This window comes from Podarcis vaucheri, assembly GCF_965113315.1.
Source record: "Podarcis vaucheri genome assembly, chromosome: 16".
Lineage (NCBI taxonomy): Eukaryota > Metazoa > Chordata > Lepidosauria > Squamata > Lacertidae > Podarcis > Podarcis vaucheri.
Window position 1 is genome coordinate 24,152,503 of NC_138754.1, and position 21,775 is coordinate 24,174,277.

Below are 21,775 nucleotides of genomic sequence, written 5' to 3' on the forward strand. Positions count from 1 at the left end.
TAATGTATGTAAAGCAGACATTCCGGGGGAACTTCCATTCCTCCTCACCACTATGGGCTGAAGAAAGAGCATGAAATCCACTCTCGACTCTGAGTATATTTAAGCAATTAAGTGGGCTTGATGCTCTTGTGCAACAAGAACTCTCCCTCCCCTCCCAAAGAAGCTGGACTTTTCGCAGCATAGAAAGTTGATGGGAATGCACACTGGGAAGTGTGTGCTCAATGTCACGTCCCTGCAGACAAATGCTCGTATGTCTGCAGGTGTCATATAACTCTGCAAGCTGCAGATCAGGACAATTACTCAATCGGTGAGGCATCTTAGAGTGAATGCAGGCAGCTTGCATGCTTGTAGGATCTAGGACAGCCCTGAGCTAGGTGCAAAAGAAGGGTGCAGGTTGCAGTGCCAATTCGAAAATACTGCTGCAAAGTGGGAAAGCCACTTGTGTATAGGCTGGACTTGTAGCAGAAGCACAGCTGGGGCCAAACCAAAGGCAGAAAGGAAGATCCATTAAGAAGGGCAGTGGATCCATTGGTTTTAAGTAGTACAGGCTACTTATGAGGACAGTAGGATGCTCATATATATTACATGAGTAAGCTTGGAAACCAGGTCACCTTAGGCAGGAAGCCGATAGACAGTGTGTTAATGCCAAGAGGAAGCTGCCTTATGCAAACTGCTGGTCCACCCAGCTCAGTTTTGTCTACTCTGACCGGCAGCACCTCTTCAGGGTTTCAGGCAGGGGGCATTCTTTGTCCTGCCAGGAGATGCTGGGGAATGAACCTGGGACCTTCTGTAGGTGTTCTACATTGCTAGTTCAGAATAAATGTATTTTTTTAGCACATAGAATTCAGCGCCACAGGACAGGGTTGTGGCCAGTAGCCTTCTGCATGAAAAGCTGGTGCTCTGCCATTGAATTTTGAGCCTTCCCTTAAGATGCAGGGGCACAGGAAGCGGCTTTATACAGCATCTGGTCCTTCTAGCTCAATCTAACTGGCAGCAGCTGCCTTGGGACCTTCTGCATGCAAGCCAGTTGCTCTGAGTTACAGCCCAGCCCATCCTGGAAGCCTTAGACTGGGATGAGCTGCCTAGGCAAGTGAATCTAAGTCCCTAATGTTCGAGGTTTCTAACAGCCTAGTTAAAGGAGCAGAGGAAGCTGAGGTCAGAGCATTCGGTCCAGTATACCTGAAGGAGTGTCTCCACCCCCATCGTTCAGCCCAGACATTGGGGTCCAACTCCAAGGACCTTCTGGCGGTTCCCTCCCTGCGAGAAGTGAGGTTACAGGGAACCAGGCAGAGGGCCTTCTTGGTAGTGGCGCCTGCCCTGTGGAACACCCTCCCATCAGGTGTCAAGGAAATAAACAACTATCTGATGTTTCAAAGACATCTGAAGTCAGCCCTGTTTAGGGAAGTTTTTTATGTTTGATGTTTTATTCTGTTTTTAGTGTTCTGTTGGGAGCTACCCAGAGTGGCTGGCGAAACCCAGCCAGATGGGCGGGGTATAAATAAATTATTATTATTATTATTATTATTATTATTATTATTATTATTATTATTTTGAAATTTGAAGTACTTTATTGTCACTTGTACAACTTGTATACAGTGAGATTACACGAGCACCCCCCATCCAGCTCTCTTAGTCTTAATTCCCCTCGTTTACTGACACACACACACCAAACCCGAAAGTCAGTTGCCCTGTTATCTTTTCATTCAGCAGCCTAACAGCCCACGGATAGAAGCTGTTCTTTACCCTGTTGGTGCGACTAATCATACTTCTATATCTTCTGCCTGAGGGCAGGAGATCAAGAAAGTGCCGGCCAGGGTGTGAATCATCCCTGAGAATTTTCCTCACTCTCCTGAGGCAAAGTTCTTCCGCAATGTCATCCAGTGGATTCAGGGGACAGCCCATAAGATCTTGTGCTGTATTCACCACCCTCTGTAGGCACTTCCTATCAGACGATGTCAAACCAGTGTACCACAATTATTATTATTATTATTACTCATTGAGCCCAGGATTTCACTCTGGCAATGACTCCCCAGGATCTTTGCCATTACTTCCTGATCCCTTTCAGTGGTGATGCCAGGGGACTGAACTGGGGACCTTCTGCATGCAAAGCACATTGTTCACCACTGAGCTCCACCTGCCAAACCTTCCCTCTTGACACCCCAGAAAGGAGACCACGACAGAGAAGAGAGAGTCAGCTCTTTGTAAGCATTTTCGTTTGCTTTTATTGCACAGAAGCAACTGGAAGTGAACGTTTGACTTGCTGTAGTGCACTTCTTTTTTCCAGTGGGTGAGTGTGTGCATGTGTGTGCATGGTTTTTTGTTTTTTAACGACAGAGGGCACATCTATACGTCAAACCTAAGCCAGGTTTCCAACCGGTTTTGACCGGCCTGGCTCCCTCCCAGAAAACATCGGGAACTGCTGTTCTCCTGCAAAGGGATTCTGCTGACAAATCCCTTTTCGGTATCCATGGTAAACTTGTATTTCCCAGGGTCCCTTAAGAATGGAAGCGAGGAACCGAAGTAATGGAACCAGTTTTGAAACCCGTTTAGGTTTCCGGTATAAAATGCGCCCTGAATGACCTTCCTCCTGAGACCAGCTACGGATGAAGCTCTCGACAGTGTGAAAATGAAGACAAGGCATTTTTTTCTAGATCGTTTTGGAATTCTCTAGCCTACTATACATCTCCCAAAGCATAAATCCCAGCTCTAACTGCATACATTCATTTATTGCATTCGACCCATCGTTGCCCGTACTTGGAAATAAATGCACTTATTTGAAAAGGGCAGTCAAGTTTTGCTCTGGATATTCCCCTCCCCTCCTCCCTCTCCCCGTTCCTTAAATAAATTCAAGTGTTTAAATGTGGCATTCTGCGTATATCACATTCTGCTACGGAAGCTATCATAACATTATTGAACCACCTTTTTCGGGGGCGGCGGCGGCTCGGTTCATTGCTTATTTGGGGTGTCTTGTTTATTTTTCTTTCACATAAACATATTGCTAACATGAGCTCCATGCCTCGGCGGGTGAGCGACAGTCACCACTCGCCTAAGCAGAAAAGGTCCAGCCTTCGAAAGGGCAAAAAAAGGAGCCCGTCCTGAGGCAGCGAGGGCCCTTGAACAGCTCCTCCGACATCCGCCGGTGCCTCCAGCTTCCTCCCTCTCACTTCTCGCTCTTCTTCGCTTTCTCCTCTGCTGGGGATGCCTTCTCTGCGGCTTTGCTGTCTTTGGGGTCTGTGCTGGATGACTTCTCCACTTTCTCAGCCTTGGGCTTGGTGGCTTTGGCTGGCTCCTTTGCCGGCTCGGCCTTGGGGGTCTCCTTGACCTCTGCCTTGGCTGGTTCTTTGGGCTTGGCTTCGGCTTTGGGCTTCTCCTCCGGCTCCTTCTTGGGCTCCGCTTTCTCCTTCTTGGGTTCCTCTTTTTTCTCTTCCACCTTGGGTTTCTCGGGCTCCTTCTCAGCCGGTTTGCTCGGCTCCTTGGCCTTCGCTTCTTTGGCCGGAGCCTTTGGCTCGGGCTCCTTCTTGCTGGCCTTCTCTGCTTCCTTCTCTGCCTCCGGCTTGGCCTTCGCTGCCGCTTTGGTGGGCTCCTTTTCCTTCACCTTATCCTCTGCCTTGGAAGGTGCCTCCTCCTTCTTCTCTGGCTTGGTGGCTTTCTTCTGGTCTTCCTCCTTCCCCTTCTTCTCCTCCACCTTGGCTTCCTGTTTTGGCACATCCTTGGCCGGGCTCTCCTTCTTGGGCTCCTCTTCTTTCTTGCTCTCTTTCTTCTCCTCTACTTTTGGCTTCACCTGAGCTTTTTCCTCCTCTTTTGCAGGGGCCTTGGCCTCCTTCGCAGGTGGCTTGGCTGGTTCCTTCGGTGGGGGCTTCTCCTTCTCAGGTGACTTGGCTTTCGGTGGGGACTTGGCTTTCTCTGGGGACTTCACCTCCTCCTTTGTGGGGGATTTGACCTTCCCTGGAGATTTGGACTCCTCCTTTGTAGGGGTTACCCCTTTCTCCGGAGATTTTGCTGCCGGAGACTTTGCCGGAGACTTGACCTTATCTGGAGACTTGCTCTCCTCCTTGGTGGGAGATGGAGCTTTTGCCGGAGACTTGGAGTCTTCTTTGGTAGGGGATGCAGGCTTTTCGGGAGATTTTGTTGCCTGAGCCTTGGCCTCTTCCTTTGTTGGAGACTTCGCTTTGGCCGGGGATTTGGTTTCTTCTTGCGTCGGGGAGGCAACTGCTGGAGACTTGGGAGCTGGAGACTTGGGAGCTGGAGACTTGGGAGCTGGAGACTTGGGAGCTGGAGATTTGGGAGCTGGAGACTTGGGAGCTGGAGATTTGGCATCATCCTTCACTGGCAACTGAATCTTGTCTGGAGATTTGACCTCTTTTTCTGGAGGTGTTGGTGCTTTTTCTGGAGCGTCTTCTCCTGATGGAGATTCCTTCTCTTTTGCCTCTCCCTCTTCTTCTTCTTCACCACCCTCTCCTCCTTCAGATTCTCCCTGTTCTTCTTCCTCTTTTGCATCTCCTTCTTCTTCTTCTTCTTCCTCTCCTCCCTCCTCTGCTTCCTCTTCTCCCTCTCCCTCTCCTTCTCCCTCTCCCTCCTCCTCCTCTTCCTTTTTCTCACCTCCCTCTTCCTCCGTGACTTCTTCAGTCACTTGAACTTCCTCAGTCTGCTCCTCCACAATCACCGTCTCCTTCTCAGACTTCTCCACCACTTTGATCTTCTCCTCGCTCTTGAACTTGATGTGGGTGGAAATGCTGGGGGCTTTGGGGACGGATTCAGGGAAAGGAAAGAGGCCCAGCCCAGCTCCCATGCGGCATTCCTCACCTTCCAGGAGTTTCCTGTTTCCAAAAAAAGGTGGGTGGGAGAAATCAAAGGAAGTCAGAGTCTGCTAAACCAATTGGCTGCGAGTACCAATCACCATGCAGAAAACCAGGCAGGCGTACAGCAATGGCCACATCCACACCGTACATTTATAGCGCTATGATATCACTTTAAGCAGTCATGGCTTCCCCCCAAAGGATTCTGGGAGCAGTAGTTCAGTAAGGGTGCTGAGAGTTGTTAGGAGACCCCTATATCTCCCTCCCAGAGCTACAATTCCCAGAGTTCCCTGGCAAGAGGGATTGATTGTTAAACCACTCTGAGAATTGTAGCACCGGGAAGGGAAATAAGGGTCTCCTAACAAATCTCAGCACCCTTATTGAACTACTGCTCCCAGAATACTTGGGGGGAAGCCATGTTTAAAGTGGTACCATAGCGCTTTGAATGTGTGGTGTGAAGTTGGCCAGTATCTATTTGTTTTACTTTAGCTGGTGCATAATGTTTATTCCCTTGGCCTCATTGCCAGGAAAGTACCTGGAAAATAATGGCTAGATCTATGTCTAAATAGACACTCCACAGTTTTAATTAAAACCTCATCCAGGAAAGCAATGTTAGTGGTCTCCCAGGGACCAGAAGCATGACTCATCTCAACACGAAGCTGCACCTTCAGTTGTGTGGGCCCAACTCTGTGGAACTCCCTCCCACTAGAAGTCAGGCATAGGTCATCTCCCTGCTGAGTTTCAGGTGCCTGATTAAAACCATTTTATTCCAGGAGGCTTTTGTGTCCCGAGTGCTCCTCCGATATTTTAAAATATTTCAGGTGTTATTTGTTTAAATTTCTGAGACTTTATAAATTTCTGAAGTTTTTACATGTTAGAGGTTTCATTTGTTTTAAATCTTGTACATAAAAAATAAAAATCCTTGTATGCCGCTATAAGACCTAAATGGTGAAAAGCAGGGTATACATTTTAAAATGAAATATTTTTTTTTTAAAAAAATATAAAAACCCAAGGAAAGAATGGGTTGTGGAGGAGTGGAATTGAAGGACCGAGGTGAAGAAAACAAGGCTGGACGTGCACAGGGATGAGCCTGTGTACGACAGCATGAAAGGAAATGATGCCGTGTCTGGAGGAGGAAGGGCTTACGCCTGTGAGCCTGTCAGAGTAGGGAAATGAAGCGACACCTACCTGTAAGCTGCAATCTCTATATCCAGAGCCATCTTGACATTCAGCAAGTCTTGGTATTCCCTCAGCTGGGCTGCCATCTCCCACTTGGTATTCCTCAGCTCATTGTCCAGCTGGGCGATGCTCTCCTATGAAAGAGAGGCAGGGAAGAGTGTGGGTCATCTTCAGGTGGCCAATGAGTGAACAGCAGGGTCGAAACTGGCCCTAGCACTAGGCAGAGTGTGAGGTGACTGATGCCAAAGGGCCACAGTGATGACCCAGTGTGGGGTAGTGGCCGGTCCAGGGTCATGGAGGAATTGAAGACCTACTGTAGCCACCGGCATCCTAGATCTGCCCAATCAGCATGAAGTTGTTTCACTCTTTCACAGTCAAAGCCTTTGACTGTGATAGAGAAGAAACAGGAAGGGAGGGCAAAAAGTATAAGAGGCTACCATATGTAGTGGCAATGTACAATTATTTAAAAGGCCTGGGAAAAGACATATTAAGATTTGAAGAGAATGTGGGAAATGATTGTTATTTAAAAACAAATATGCTGAGCCCATTTACTTATTGTTATTTTTGTTCGGATTTATTGCATTTGCATCCCAGGAACGGAAGGAGATGTACATATGGCTCTTCCCCCTACTCACAACAGTCCTGTGAGGTTGGTCAGGCTGAGAGGGCCACAAGTGAGACATGACACAATAGTAAAGGTAAAGGTAAAGGGACCCCTGACCATTAGGTCCAGTCGTGACCGACTCTGGGGTTGCGGAGCTCATCTCACATTGCTGGCCGAGGGAGCTGGCGTACAGCTTCCGGGTCATGTGGCCAGCATGACTAAGCCGCTTCTGGCGAACCAGAGCAGCGCACGGAAACGCCGTTTACCGGTACCTATTTATCTACTTGCACTTTGATGTGCTTTCGAATTGCTAGGTTGGCAGGAGCAGGGACCGAGCAACGGGAGCTCACCACGTCGCGGGGATTCGAACCGCCGACCTTCTGATCGGCAAGCCCTAGGCTCTGTGGTTTAACCCACAGCGCCACCCACACCCCAGACACGATATTAAGCAGGGTTTAATACTGGCACAGGACCAAAACATCAGAGGTGTTTAATCTAGTGTGTCTTAATGAGTTTTCAGCACTATGGGCTGCCACAGGATATTGTGGTTGACATGTTGCTGTTAGTGCTTCTGCAGCAGTTTGTTTGTCTTATCTGCCCTTGGTTTTCTATTATTTGTAATTGGTGTTTGTGGTTTCAATCCTTTTACTGCGCTGGGATTACTTTTGTGGTGAAGGGTGGCTTAAAACTATCTTTAAATAATTAAATAATCAGAGAGAGAGAGAGAGAGAGAGAGAGAGAGAGAGAGAGAGAATATTTAAGAGTGAAATCTCTTTCTCCCCCTTACGATTTCAACATCTTTGACCTGGATGCAGTTCAAGCAGGACTGCATTGGTTTCGGTGCATGTTTAGCCCTCCCATTGAACTGAATGGGGCTTGAAAGTGCTTGGGTTTTGGCTAGATCAAATGCAGGCAGATTTCAGGCTTCTGGGATCTACTTTGCTAGTTACTGGAAGGCATCTGAGACTGGTCAGAGGTGTCACCAACCCACCACCAGACTTCCTTCTTACGAGTCCAAGGAAGTGACCCCGGCTGCCAGCTTCCTCCTCTTTCATCTCATTGTTGCCCCTTGTAGAACTTGGCAGGGAGGAGGAAAGAGACAAAACTAAGAATTAATTGGCTCTGCCTGCCATCAGCTCTGGCGCCCCCTAGTGTTGGGCTCCCTGCCTTCTGCCCAAGCAGCCCCAATGGGCATTAACTGCCACTGGCAGAGGCCTGAGACACACCAATTAGAGCTTAGTCGAAAAGGCACACACTCCAGTTGTAATATGACAATAACAATAACCAGTGTTTTTTTCCTGGGGGGACGCATAGCCCTAAACATTTTGGTTAGGAACATCAGCAAAACCCCACTACAGTGGTACCTCGGGTTACAAACACCTCAGGTTACAAACACTTCTGGTTACAGACTCCACTAACCTGGAAATACATAGTACCTCAGGTTAAGAACTTTACCTCAGGATGAGAACAGAAATCGCGCCACAGCAGCGCGGCAGCATCAGGAGGCCCCATTAGCTAAAGTGGTAACCCCTCAGGTTAAGAACCGTTTCAGGTTAAGAATGGGCCTCCGGAACAAATTAAGTATGTAACCAGAGGTACCACTGTAATAATAAGGTTGCTTTGTGGAGCATTTTTTGTTTGGTGTTTATCTGCATGTGTGTATAAGGGAGGGAGGTTGTCTTCAAGCCAACCAGACAAGGGACTCAGCTACATTAGTAAAAAAAACCACAACATTTTGAATGCGTTATAAGCATGCAACACAGGATGGCGCCGGAGAGCAAAAATAAAAATAAAAAATTCTATGCGATTTTTACATAGTGTTTTCTTCTTCTTTTATAACGATTTCATTTCTAACTTTTTAATAGTGTTTTTTCCCCGTGTGTAGATCCACCTAAGGTCTGTTTTTTGTTTTTAATAGCTGTATGCCTTAGGTCTCATCTAGACGCAGTATTTTACCACTTTATACAGTCATGGCTTCCCCCAAAGAATCTTGGGAAGTGTCGTTTGTTAAGAGTGCTGAGAGTTGCTGGGAGAGACTCCTATTCCACTCTCAGAGCAACAATTCCCAGAGTTCCCAGTGAAGAGGGATTCGTTATTAAATTGCTTGGGAAACTGTAGTTCTGAGAGGGAAACAGGGGATTCCTAAGGGTGCTAAGAGTTCTTAACAAAATACACCTAAGCCCTACTCAGAGTAGATCCATTGAAATTATCAAACCAAAGTTACCCATGCCTATTAACTCCAACCGGTCTGCTCTGAGGAGGACTGCCATTATCATCCATTTTTATTATTATTATTAAAGATTTTCTTGTTTTACAGAAGTATGTGTAATGTCTCTCGTATTTTTTCCATGTAACATTTTTACAAATTGAAGACAAGATGGCACCCTCTTCAATCCACAGACAGAGGTTGATAAGGGTGGTAGTTAGATCTTCCTTCAGTGCTGGCAGTGGGAGAAGCTTCAACACTTCTTTTCTTAAACATTCTTGTCTGTTTTCAGCCTAAGAGAGCTTGGCTTATCCTGGGCTATCCTTGGGTTATACAGCTAAGACTGGTGGATTTAAATCCAGGTGGTGAACACAGATATCACTGGACTGTGGCCCCATCCTTCCTCCCCATTGGCTGTCCCCCATGGGGGGCTGATGAGACCTGATATTTGAAGGGCACCTGGTTGGGGGAGTCTGTAGTAGGCAGCTGCCATTGGCCCACACATTACCTGATAGGAGAGGACATCAACATGATGGCGGTCTTCTATGTCGGCCCTCTGCCTCTCCAGGGATTCCTTCGTCCCTTTGAGAGCTTCAAGCTCGGTGGTTTTGGATTGCAGTTGATGGCGGTATTCGGAAATCTCCTCCTGTGCTGTACGGATGGCATCGGTATTCACCTTGGCCGCTTCCAACAGCTTGTCCAGCCTCACTGTAATGTGGGGAAGGGAAAGGAGAAAAAGCATATATCCAGTCATTGGCAGATTAAAATGATGGACTTTATGGAGCTGGCTGATCTCACTGGGAGAATCCACAACCAGAAAGAAGAGGAATATCAAGAAGACTGGAAGAAATTTAAAGACTATTTGAATAAATATTGTAATATTTAAAGATTTGTAACTACTTGAAAGAACTAATTAGGCCTAGGATTAAATAAATAAATGAGAAACAGAACGATAAGAAAAGTTAGGAAATTTGATTATAACCGGAATATTGTTTTTTGGAATAATGATATTGGAAACTGCTACATTCAATTACATGATGGAAGAGATTAGAGGAAGTCAAGTAATATGTTTATGAAGTTGGAAGTTAAATTAATTAATTAAGTTTTATTGTGTTTGTGTATGTGGTGGTATTCTTGGGTATTATTTGTGAGGTTTGTCATATTTTATTTCTTTCTCTTTTCTTTTATTATTGTTTTTCTTATTTTTGTTTTATTGAAGTTATGTGTTTGTATGAAATTCAATAAATATTATTGGGGGGGAGGGAGAAAAACCATCTATCCAGTCGCAAAGCATGCCAAAATATATCGTCAAGTAAAGATTGCAGAGTACAGGCTATTCCTACTCCACAATGGTCCAAAACAGGAGTGAACTCCAGTCCCAGAGGCCAAATTCCCCCCCCCCCGGGCTCTTGATATGGCCTTTGGGACTCTCCACATGCTGTGCCCCTTCCCATGTGACAGACCTCAGTGACAGGCTCTTTGTTATCCCCTTACCTAGTGTTTTTGCCAGACTGGAATGTGCCCCTGAAATGTGATTGGACGAATTCCTGGTCTGGACTACGTAATTCATTGAGGACCAAGCTATTCATTGAGGCTGCTAGACATGATGGCTGCGCTTTGCCTCCATGGTTGGAAGCAGGGCCGGATTTAGGTTTGATGAGGCCCTAAACTACTGAAGGTAATGGGTCCTTTATATGTCCAGCTGACCTTTGTCAACAACAAATTGTCACTGTTTTTTGTGTTGAGTTGAATATATGCTATATGGTAATTTATGGACCTAATAGGTATCGAAAGCCATTTGCACATGTTACCATGCAACCAGTCCATGCAGAATGTAGGCACCCTATACAGTGGTACCTCAGGTTAAGTACTTAATTCGTTCTGGAGGTCCGTTTTTAACCTGAAACTGTTCTTAACCTGAAGCACCACTTTAACTAATGGGGCCTCCCGCTGCCGCCACGCCACCGGAGCACAATTTCTGTTCTCATCCTGAAGCAAAGTTCTTAACCCGAGGGAGTATTTTTGGGGTTAGCGGAGTCTCTAACCTGAAGCGTATGTAACCCGAGGTACCACTGTATATAGAAATGAGCAAACCAGTGATATTTTAGAGAGCAGGCTAGCAGGTGTGGCCCGTTACTTACACAACACAAAGCACTGTTGCTGTATGTAGGTTTTATTTTATTTTTTATCTTAGATTTTGGAAGTGTACATCCAGTTTTTTCCCCTTTGATTTTTGGGGGGGCTCCAAGAGAGTGGGGCCCTAAGCTAAAGATTGTTTAGCTTGTATGTAAATCTGGCACTGGTTGGAGGGCAGTCATGCTACTGAACACCAGTTCCTGGAAACCACAGGAGGGGAGAAGGGTCTTGTTCTGGGGTCCTGCTCCTGGGCTTCCCTTTGGAGCATGTGGGTGGCCACTGTGAGAACGCTGGATTAGATGGGCCACTTAGAATCATAGAATCATAGAGTTGGAAGAGACCACAAGGGCCATCGAGTCCAACCCCCTGCCAAGCAGGAAACACCATCAGAGCACTCCTGACATATGGTTGTCAAGCCTCTGCTTAAAGACCTCCAAAGAAGGAGACTCCACCACACTCCTTGGCAGCAAATTCCACTGTCGAACAGCTCTTACTGTCAGGAAGTTCTTCCTAATGTTTAGGTGGAATCTTCTTTCTTGTAGTTTGGATCCATTGCTCCGTGTCCGCTTCTCTGGAGCAGCAGAAAACAACCTTTCTCCCTCCTCTGTATGACATCCTTTTATATATTTGAACATGGCTATCATATCACCCCTTAACCTCCTCTTCTCCAGGCTAAACATGCCCAGCTTAGCCGTTCCTCATAAGGCATCGTTTCCAGGCCTTTGACCATTTTGGTTTCCCTCCTCTGGACACGTTCCAGTTTGTCAGTGGAGTGTCAGTTTGTCACTTGTGTTCTTGTGATCGTGCCTCCTACTTCCCTGGCTAGAGAGAGATGCCCATAGGAAGCTCTGAATTGTGCATGGCTTAAATGTAGCCTACGGTACTCAGGCGGCAGAGAAGCCTGTTGCTCCGCCCACTTTTTGCCACTGGCCACGCCCACCACTGCAATGCCGACCCGCTTGCCCCAACCCCCTCCAGCTCTTTTGGACTACAGATCCCAGCAGCCCTAGCTAGCACAGCTGCGGAGAGATGGGGGAAAGAGAGGAGGAAGGGTTAATAACGGGCTTGAGACAATTCAACCGCTTTGGCCAGCCCCTGATGGGAACCTCCAAGCCTCCATCACTTCGCTTCCTGAGAAGGGCAGCCCAGCCCCCTCTGCTGGGATCTGCAAGATGATTCAGCGTCATCATCCGGAACTAGGCAAGTTCCGGGGAGGTGGGGAATGAACTGTGTATTATTAAAACATTCTGAACGGATTTTAAAAAAATACAATATACTGGTTTTGCACTCATTTAAGGCTGTTCAGGTTTAAAAATGGAATGAATCTTGCTCCCAAATGTATAGTCTTGCCTCAATATGCCCTCTACAAAAAACCCACAAAACTGATTTTTATACTTCTTTTCTGTGTTTTGCATTATTTAAGCAGCTGGCTTGCTGTGTGTTGTTTGCAGCCTCGTAAGCTATTAGGTATACAGCCTTGGATATAAAAAAGGGTTTGATCCTGATCACCCACTAGATTCAGCAGGGGTTTCATAGCTCCCAAATGCAAGGGGAACGGGAGGGGAATTTGGATTTTCAGGTGGCATCCTGTGGAGGGATAATACTTCGTGTTACTGCCTTGCTACATATGCAGGCAGATGGATGCAGAGAATGAATTTGAGCCCTTTCTCGCTCTCTGCTTTCCAGTCACCCGCGCTGAGATGATGGTAAAGGGTTTACAAAACCCAAATCAGTTGAATGCTATTGTTAAGTAGCTGTGAGCTCTTCTGATCTCTGCTCATACATCATTTGTCTCTTTGAGAAGGGCTCGCACAGCATTCACATATTGCTGACTGCAGCATTCTGAAAAACAAACCTTAATGTGTTTGTACTTCTGATTTTCCAGAGAGGATCAGCAGCAGTAAAGGTGGCAAATGGAATGGAGCCTAAACGAACGCTGTATTCTCCATGGTGCATAAATATGTATTTATTTTATTTTATTTCACTTTTTTACACTCAAAAGAGCTCAAGGTGGCGTGTATGGCATTCTCCCCCTCTTCATTTAATCCTGGCAAGAACCCTGTGGGTAGGATAAGTTGAGAGGCAGTGATTGTCCCCCAAGTCTTGTCCCCCCCCCCCAGTGAGCTTCATGGCTGGGTGAGAATTTGAGCCCTGGCTTTCCAGGTCCTAAGTCTGGCACTTTAACCACTGAACCACACTGCCTCTCTAATGTGTAGTCAACATATGACACTCCTCTCCAGAAGGCAGGATAACAGCCTCTGATTTAGGAATATCCTTAAAGGGATTGAGATAAATGCAGGATGTCTCCACACACATACCAGTGGCTGGGAAATGTCATGATTGCTCAGGGCAGCTCTGCATTCAAAGGCAGTTAACCTCCGAATACATAGAGGAACATAAGAAACAGCTTAATACTGAGCCCAATTGTTGGTCCATCTACTTCAGTATTGTCTGCACTGACCGGCAGCAGCTCTCCAGGGCTTCAGACAGGAGTCTTTTCTAAAATCACTTGGGGATACCAGGGATTGAATCTGGGACCTTCTGCATGCTTAAGAAGATTATCTGCAACTGAGCTAGGACTGTTCCCCACTGAGCTATGGCAGCCAGAGAATAAGCTTTTCCCAGAAACATTTCCAGCTAGGGGGCCATAGAAAAATAATATGGGCAAGCAGTGGGCAGGAAGAGCAAAAAATAGATGAGGTAGGTCAGAAAAAGGCTGTTTGGTTTAAATGCTATCAGAAATGAAGGGTGGGGAGAAGGAAACACCTATGTCTTCATGGCCATAAACGAACGGATCCTGAGGAATGGAAACTAACATAGACAAACAGATTTTCCTGCATCTTGAAAATAAGGCTGAGCTTTGTAGGGTTGCAAGAAGTTTTGTAATGAGAACTATATGCATTATTGTGAAAAAGGACTAAGAGGGAGTTTATTTAGGATTTGGATTTTATAGCAATAACTATTAAAATAAAATGCAAAATCAGAAAGAAAGTTAGAAAACCATTAATCGAGGTTGACAGAAGTCCTAGGCTGTGATAGCCAAAGGTTTCTCGGGGTTAGTGTGCAGATGAACGCTAATATTGCAAAACACCTGGTCTTTTAAGAACTGCATAGGAATTATGATTTAAACAGTTGGTGCTGAGGAAGACACATTCTGGTTTGGAGGTGGTGGTGCTCAGTCTCTCCAAGTGAGGAGAAGGACCAGCCATCTACAGAGATTACTTTCTAGAGTGGCAGAATCAACTCCCTGCCCCACCTCCCTCTGACCCAGACCAAGGCCCATGCTGCTGCTTGAAACGCTTGTTCAAACCATCTGCATACACAACTGAGCTCTTCATCGTGGGATCCGCAACAAAATTTTGCAGTGTCTCCCCACCCTTGGTTAAGAGTGCTCCTTTTCATATTTCTAGCCTGCCCTACTCTAAAAGGCTCAAGCAAACCAGTTATTTTCTCCCCTGCCCCTCTTTCGTCGTTTTCTGCCTGTTCCATCACCAATTGACATTCATTATTCCGTAGTTCCTGGGGCTGCTGGTTGTTGGGGTTTCGGGGGGCAGGGAGGAAGTCCCCTAATTTAATTTTCCTGTAAGTATTTTGTACTATTGTACTGCGGACTTCAGGATTCACCAAAGCATGGTTATATATATTTCTCATTGGCCAAATTTGAGCTCAAATCCTGTCCACACTCAACCACCTGAAGTCAGTATCAATGTTGATTCTGTGTGTGAGAGATCTCCCCTTCTTGGTGGAGAGACTGTACTGTGTCTGAGGAGTGACAGCCTTAGAAGTCACAGATTAGCTGACAGTTGCCCTGACTGATCTACACCTTCAAAGCTCACACAACCCCACTCCAGACTTCCAGATAGGAGGCGCCCCTCTCAGAAAGGGAGAGCTGGTCTCAGCAACCTCAACACACACTTTGCTGGATGGGCTGGCCTTGGTGATGTCTGGGCCTGCAGGCAGCCATTCTTGTTGGGAAAAGGCCTCTGCCACAGGGTTCCTTTGGAGAGGAGCATAGCAACTGTGGGATCAAGGACAGGAAGCCTAGGGCAGGGGGCAGGGAAATTAGTTTACCATCAGTCACTATTGCAGTTGTGCTGCCAAATTAGAACTTCTCTCAATCCCACTGGCATCTGAATCACGGCAGGTGGCTATCCACAAGAGAGCCCCTTCTGCGGCTGCTCCCATACAGTAGCATTTCTTCCCAAGGAGAGGTTAGACTGGCTTCCTCTTTGTCATATTTCCACTGACAGCCTAAGACCTTCTTATTCAGACACGCCTTTGAAAACTAAGGTGCAGACAATGCTGATCACTGGGCTACGGTCAGAGGGAAATGTATCTTAATTGCAGGTTCTAAATCTGTTCTGGTGCATTTTAATTATTGCTTTTAGCTGGTTTGTTCTTATTACTGTGTTTTTTTAATAATGTTTTTAAAGGTTGCAATGTTTTTTGTAAAAAGGCAAGATGAATAGATTAAATAAACATAGCCATAAAAACACCCCTCACAAACTCTGTCTGTACATGATCAAACAGTCATTCCCCTCCCACCTGCATTTGGGGGGGACTTCATGACCCCTTTCCTTTCCTTTCTCTTTTTTTATTCCTGCAAGCCTTATATCTCCCCCACATTTGCCAATAACCTGCCTCTTGTATGTGGGTGGTGACATTTTCGCTTAGTGACCATCACTAACTGCTCCATTGGGAAATTAAGGAAGTAGCAATACGTTATGATGTCTGGATGGTTTCATTCTAGAATAAACGCAGGAGGCAAAATCAGTAGTGAAAATGGACTCAAAAAGCCTCTACAAATGACCATACAATGGGGCATTGGGGAGAAGAACCGTCCTTTTAGCACCTCATATTGTGAGCAGGGTGTGTGTGTGTTAAAACTGACCTGTCTGCATTAAGTGACCTTCAGGTGTGCATCTCAATTACTTTCCGTAGGTGGTTCTCTTTAGGCAGATCAAACTGCTTTTGCGGGGCCAACCTGACGATTTCATCTGAAGCCGCCTCTCAGTACGGAAACCTGCCTGACAGGACTATAATAGAGCCTTTAGGTCACATCCCACTCACTCTTAAGCCTGTGCCATTTTCACAATGCAGGCATGCTGAAGAGCTGTCAAGCAACATACTATAAAAGGGCTTGTGGGACAGATAATTCTAGAAGCTGGGGGTGTGTGTGTTGCAGTTTCCACCCCCAAGGGAAAGAGATAAGCTGCTTTTGGCACAATGAAAGTGCTATGTGAAACATTTAATTTAATAAATAATATCCTGGTGCCACCATAAGCCAGGCTTTTCATTTCCTCACAATAACATAAACAGAGTTTGGCTGTTGGAGCAGGCAAATGGCCCATCCAGTCCCCTATCTTGTTCTCACAGCTGCCACCCAGATGCCTATGGGAAAACCAGCTTAGATATTTGGCTCACATTCCTGCAGCTGCCCTCCAGGCTTCTGCCAGCCTTTATGAAAGGAGGAGGGTATTGCTGGTGGCTACCAAACAGGAATGGCTAAGGAAAGACAAGAGAGCTGTTAAAGCTGGACTGCAACAACAGCAGGGATTTCCCAATCTGTAGGAAGTAAAAATATGTCCCTCCCGCTAACTTCCAACAACACGGATTCCCCTTTCAATGCTAAGAAGGAGGAGGTAAATTTAATAATAAATTGCGGTCTTGTGATCGGAGCCTCTCTCTCTCCACTAGTAACACTCCGCGTCAGTCTTCGTGAGGAACAGAGCAAGTGAACCCCTACTGCACGGTCTAAAGTGGTGCAGACTAGGGCCTGGGAAACCAGGGTTCAAATCGCCATTCAGCCATAGAACTTAGTGGGTGACCTTGGGCCAGTCACTGCCTCTCAGCCTAACCTACCTCACAGGGTTGTTGCAGGGGTTAAATGAAGAGGGGAAGCACCATGTACGGTGCCTTGAGCTCCTTGGGGGGAAACGGTGGGTATATATATATATGCAACCAATCAATCGAACAGCGGGATAAGGACCTCCGCCGACAACGGCACAAAGGAGGATCAGCACCGCGGACAGCGCCCGCGCCTGTCATAATGACAAAGCAAGCGTCCTGGGAAAAAATGCTGGTTCAGGACCCTGGAGAGCGTCGTCCCTCCTCACCCCGGGGGCCCTGAATGCGGGTTAGCATGGCCAGGGGGCGCGTGGAGAGGAAAACAGCGCCTAGGTGGTAGAGACCGTGACTCGAGCCGTCCAACTTTCCGGCTGGTTCTGAGAACTTGCTTTTGCTGCAGTCCCTGAAATCCGCCCGTGCTTGGGAGTCGAAAGGGCTCCGTTTAGGGGGAGGAGGTCGTAGCAAAAAGGTTAAGCACTTGCTTTGCATGCAGAAGGTCCCAGGTTCTATCCACGGCGTCTCCAGGTAGGGCTAGGAATGTCCCCACCCAGGATCTCTGGGGTAGCCTCTGAGCTACACAGACAGACCAATGGTCTGACTCGGTGTAAAACAGCTTAGGTTCCCTCCCACCTAACTCATTTTGGGAGGCGTGAGCGCTTGCACCGCCCGCCCGAACTGCATCCGATCCCGACGTTACCAGCCTTTCCGGGGCGCCCCCGCCCCCACTTCTACGCGCCTTTCTCGCTTCAATAGGTAGGTGTGTGGGTGGATCCCATGGGAAATGGCCAGAGGAGGAGGAGGAGGAGAAATGGGGCGGCGAGAGAGGATCGGGGCCCTGGGGAGGGGAGGGGCTGCAAGAAGAGAAGTCAGACAGCCTGCGACAGCCTGGCAGCCGCCTCCGCCCCACAACCCCCCTCCCCGCGTGCAGCTGACTTTGGCTTCAAGTTACTGCAGGAGGCGAGGACTGACTCAGCAGAGACTGCGGAGCGGCGCCCAGACACAGCGCGCGTCCCCCCCCCCTCCAACCTCGTCCCACACATGGTTACCCCCACCATTTTCTCTCCCCACTCTCTGCAGCAAGGCGGATCGACCCCTTTTTCTTAGGTACCTCCGCAGTACGGATAGGACTGGTGACAGATTCAGTTCTCCGGGGGGGGGCGCGGAATGTAGCCGCCTTTTGCACCAAGGAAAGAAATAGATTCATCTTTTCCCCCTGTAGAAACTGCACCCCCAGCAAATGAATGAAATGACACCCTCTGTCCCCCAGGAGTGACGGCGCAATACAGTGATACCTCGCATTAAACACTTAATTCGTTCTGGAGGTCCATTCTTAACCTGAAACTGTTCTTAACCTGAAGCACCACTTTAGCTAATGGGGCCTCCTGCTGCTGCCGCGCCGCCGGAGCACGATTTTTGTTCTCATCCTGAAGCAAAGTTCTTAACCCGAGGTACTATTTCTGGGTTAGCGGAGTCTGTAACCTGAAGCGTCTGTAACCCGAGGTACCACTGTACTTTCCTTCCACCGCTGTCCACAGTGCTGAATCAGTCTCTCTCTTTCCTCGTATTGGTGCAATGGAGCAACGCGCTCACAATCCAGGTATCCCCAAAGTTCACCACTACCCGCCGAGCCCCTGAAGGCATTCTCTCCCCGCCCCCCGCCCCTTTTGGAGTCTTCCTTCCCACGCTATAGACTCTGGAAAGAGAGTCTTTCCTCCACCTCCCAACTCCTTTAATAGGCAATCCACCTCCTGCTCCCAACATTTCTCCCCCTCCCAACGCATTTCCTAATCCTTTTCTATCTAGGCTAGCGTGCCTGACCTCCATGGCAGGACATCTTCCCCCCCCCAACTCAGCAGCTGGGGTGGGGCGATGACCAGTATCCCCGCCCCCCCACCGCCCCCGCAGAAGTATCTTGTCCACTGCATTGGCCTATGTTATACAAGCAATTCTACGCGGTTCGTCTGCTTCACTTGAGGAGGGGAAGGCGAGTTTCGCATTACCTGTAAGTGTTGCTATCATAGGTTTCCCAGTTGAAGGTATTTAGACGTACGGGGGGGGGCACACTGAGATAGGGACACGCCCCCATTGCAACGCCTTCCTTTGCGTGGAGACTTCCATGACAAGGTCTCCATTTTTGCAGAGTAATGGCTTGTCAAGGGATGCCACCCCGGCACGCAGAGAACAAACCCGCCCCCCCCCCGAAAAAAATACATTTGGAAATTCCTCCGCTCCAGGCGACTTGTTCCCCTCTTGCCTTGGGGTAGGAGCGCGATTTCAGGGATGGGGAGGGAAGCGAATGTGAGAGGGGGGAGAGAAGAGAGAGGAAGAGAGGTTTCGCCCCGTATGTTTGTGTGTGAAGATTCACAGGGAGTTTTCGCAGCCTGCCCTTGAATATATCCAAGATGAAAGGGCTCTTTATCCAAAAAGAAGAAAAATCAACAGATAATTTTGCAAGCGCTCCTTTTCGCACCTAACAACGACCAATTATTTAATTTGCAATTATGATGACATGTTATTATGTTTGACTATAAGGAGGCAGTACATTATTAAAATAATAGCCAGAAAAATATAGTCCTGGAGAGGAATGAATCATATCTGGTTCTTTGCGCCCTACTATCTGGGGGCGGGGGAGAAAGGGGACCTTTAATGAAACCCAACAGCCCCCATCCGCTGACCCTTCCCAACGAAGGCGCGCTCCCAGCTTTGAAACTTCCAAACAGTTGCGGGGGGCTGGGTCCACTCTAGTATTACGAAGCGAGGGGGACAACCCCTCCGTTCCTCGTCGCTCCTTTGATGAAGCGGCTGCTGGGAGACAGCACTTTCTCCCTCTGCTGCCGCTGAGGTGGTTCTCCGGCACGCCTTCCTTCCTAACTGCAGGATGGTTCTCTGACCGACCCCCTTTAGACTAAGGTGCCTCCCCCCCCCCCGCAGCCCTACTTCCCTGCCGGCTCTCGGGTGGCTCCCCGGCGTCCCCTTCCTTCCTTCCTATTCCTGGGGCGGTTCCCGAGTGGCCGCCTCCTCCTTCCTTTGGACAAAGCTGCTGCCCCCGCCCAGCCCACTCCAGTGGTTCCCCGACGGCCCTCTCCATGTCCTTGGAAGGGTTGCGGGTGAGGTGACCTCCCCCTCCCTCCTTTGGACAAAGCTGCCCCCCCAACCGCGCGCCCAGCTCTCTTATCTCACCGTCGGGGGGCTCCCTGACTCCCCCCTCCTCCTTTCCGGGATGGCCCGCCCCGTCTATAGTCTCACCTCGGAACCACTCCTCGGACTGGATGGAGCTCTTGACGGTGTGTCCCTCCAGCTGGGCGCGGATCTCCTTGAGCGCAGAGGTGACGTCGGAGCGGGCTGCGGCGTCTCGAGCCTCGACGGCCACCTGGAGGGCGCTGCTGCCTTGGATCTGGAGCAGCAGCTCGGCCACCTCGTCGTCGTGGCTGCGGCGCAGGAAAAGGCTCTCCTCGCGCAGCGCCTGCAGCTTCTTCTCCAGTTCGCCCTTGGCTAGCTGAGAGTCGTCGGCGAACTTGCCCAGCGCCCGGATGGCCGCCTCCACCTCCTCGCGCTGCCGGCTCTCGTCGTCCAGGCGCTGCTTGAGATGCGCCAGATCCTCTTCCAGGTGTTCCTGCTCCAGCTGCAGCTGCCCCTTCTCGGCGCTCAGCACCACCAGCGTGCCGCGCATGTCGCGGATCTCGCGCTCGTACAGCTCCCCGATGGCTGAGCGCCCGGCCTGCTGCTGCCGCAGCGCCGCCGCCTCGGCCTCCAGCTGCCGGTTCTGCTCCTCCAGCGCCCGCACCTTGTCGATGTAGCCGGCGAAGCGGTCGTTGAGCGCCTGCAGCACCTCCTTCTCGTTGCGCCCGCGCAGGTCGCCGTTCAGCGACGACTCCAGGCTCTCAGTCGACGAGCCCAGCTGGCTCAAGACGCCCGCGGCCCCGGACGCCGACGACGCCCCCAGGCGCCGGTAGCTGGAGACGGAGACCGCCGAGCCCCGCGACCACGACTGCGAGTGGAAGCCGCTCGACGCCAACGAGCCGCTGCCGCCTGCGGAGCGCGCGGCTGCCGTCGAGTAGCGCCCGCCGCCGAAGCCGGGCTCCTTGCGGTACGAGGGGCCGCTATAAAGCGTGTCCATGCCGTAGCTCATCATGGTGGTGGCGGGGAGGGCGCCGCTGCCGTCGGAGCGACACGCCAGAGAGGCCACTGCGGCAGAAGGGAGCGCCGCTGTTCTTATATACCGCACGCCGGCGGCCGCCGAGCATCCCGGGGCCGCCCCTTCTGCGAGAAGGAAAGGAGGGAGGGAGGGAGAGAGAAAGAGACGGGGTGGTAGAGGAGGAGATGAAACGGCTTCTCCCCCCCCCCCTCTCTCACACATATACCTGTGCCCGCACCCCACCCTCCCTGCCAAAGGCAAACTCTGCAGAGCTTTTCAGTAGGTACCGGGGCTCAAAGTAGTACCCCGCCTTCCTAACCTGAGACACTTACGGAAAAGGGTTCCTCGTTTGAAAAGATGTTCCGGGCTCAAATTATGCGTCTTGCCCCTAACGTGAGATATATTATTATTTTTTTCCAAGTGAATTTTTATTGTTTTCCTTACATATTCTTTTCCAACAAATTGTAATAGCACCATACATTCCCTTTGACTCTGCCGAGTCGCGACCCCCCTCCTTCCCCACAACTGGTATATTTATCCTCTTTCCATCACGCATATCATTCTCATATTAGTACTATTCAGTGGCGTAGCGTGGGTTGTCAGCACCCGGGGCAAGGCAAGTAATTTGCGCCCCCTAACCCGTGGATTTGCGCCCCCTAACCCTAACCCCCAGATGTTGTGCCCAGTGTGGCCGGGCCCCCCTGCACCCCCCACGCTACGCCACTGGTACTATTATACATTGGAGGTATTATGTCAATCCTGCTAGTGTCTTGACCTCTTTACAATTCTTCTTTAAATATTCAATAAATTTACTCCAGTTATTTTGGTATCTTTGATCTCCCTGGTCCCTAACGTGAGATATATTATTTTGG

At 49.0% G+C, this 21,775-nt stretch overlaps 1 protein-coding gene across 1 annotated transcript; it reads right to left on the bottom strand.

Annotated features, from left to right (window-relative positions):
- Positions 1-2,186: 2,186 nt before the first annotated feature.
- NEFH (neurofilament heavy chain) lies at positions 2,187-21,054 on the bottom strand. Its single transcript, XM_082203057.1, has 4 exons — positions 20,015-21,054; positions 9,294-9,493; positions 5,985-6,109; positions 2,187-4,817 (listed from the first exon to the last, which is right to left on the bottom strand). The coding sequence occupies exons 1-4, from the start codon at positions 20,898-20,900 to the stop codon at positions 3,161-3,163; spliced, it is 2,868 nt and encodes a 955-aa protein (XP_082059183.1). The 5' UTR covers positions 20,901-21,054; the 3' UTR covers positions 2,187-3,160.
- Positions 21,055-21,775: the final 721 nt, after the last annotated feature.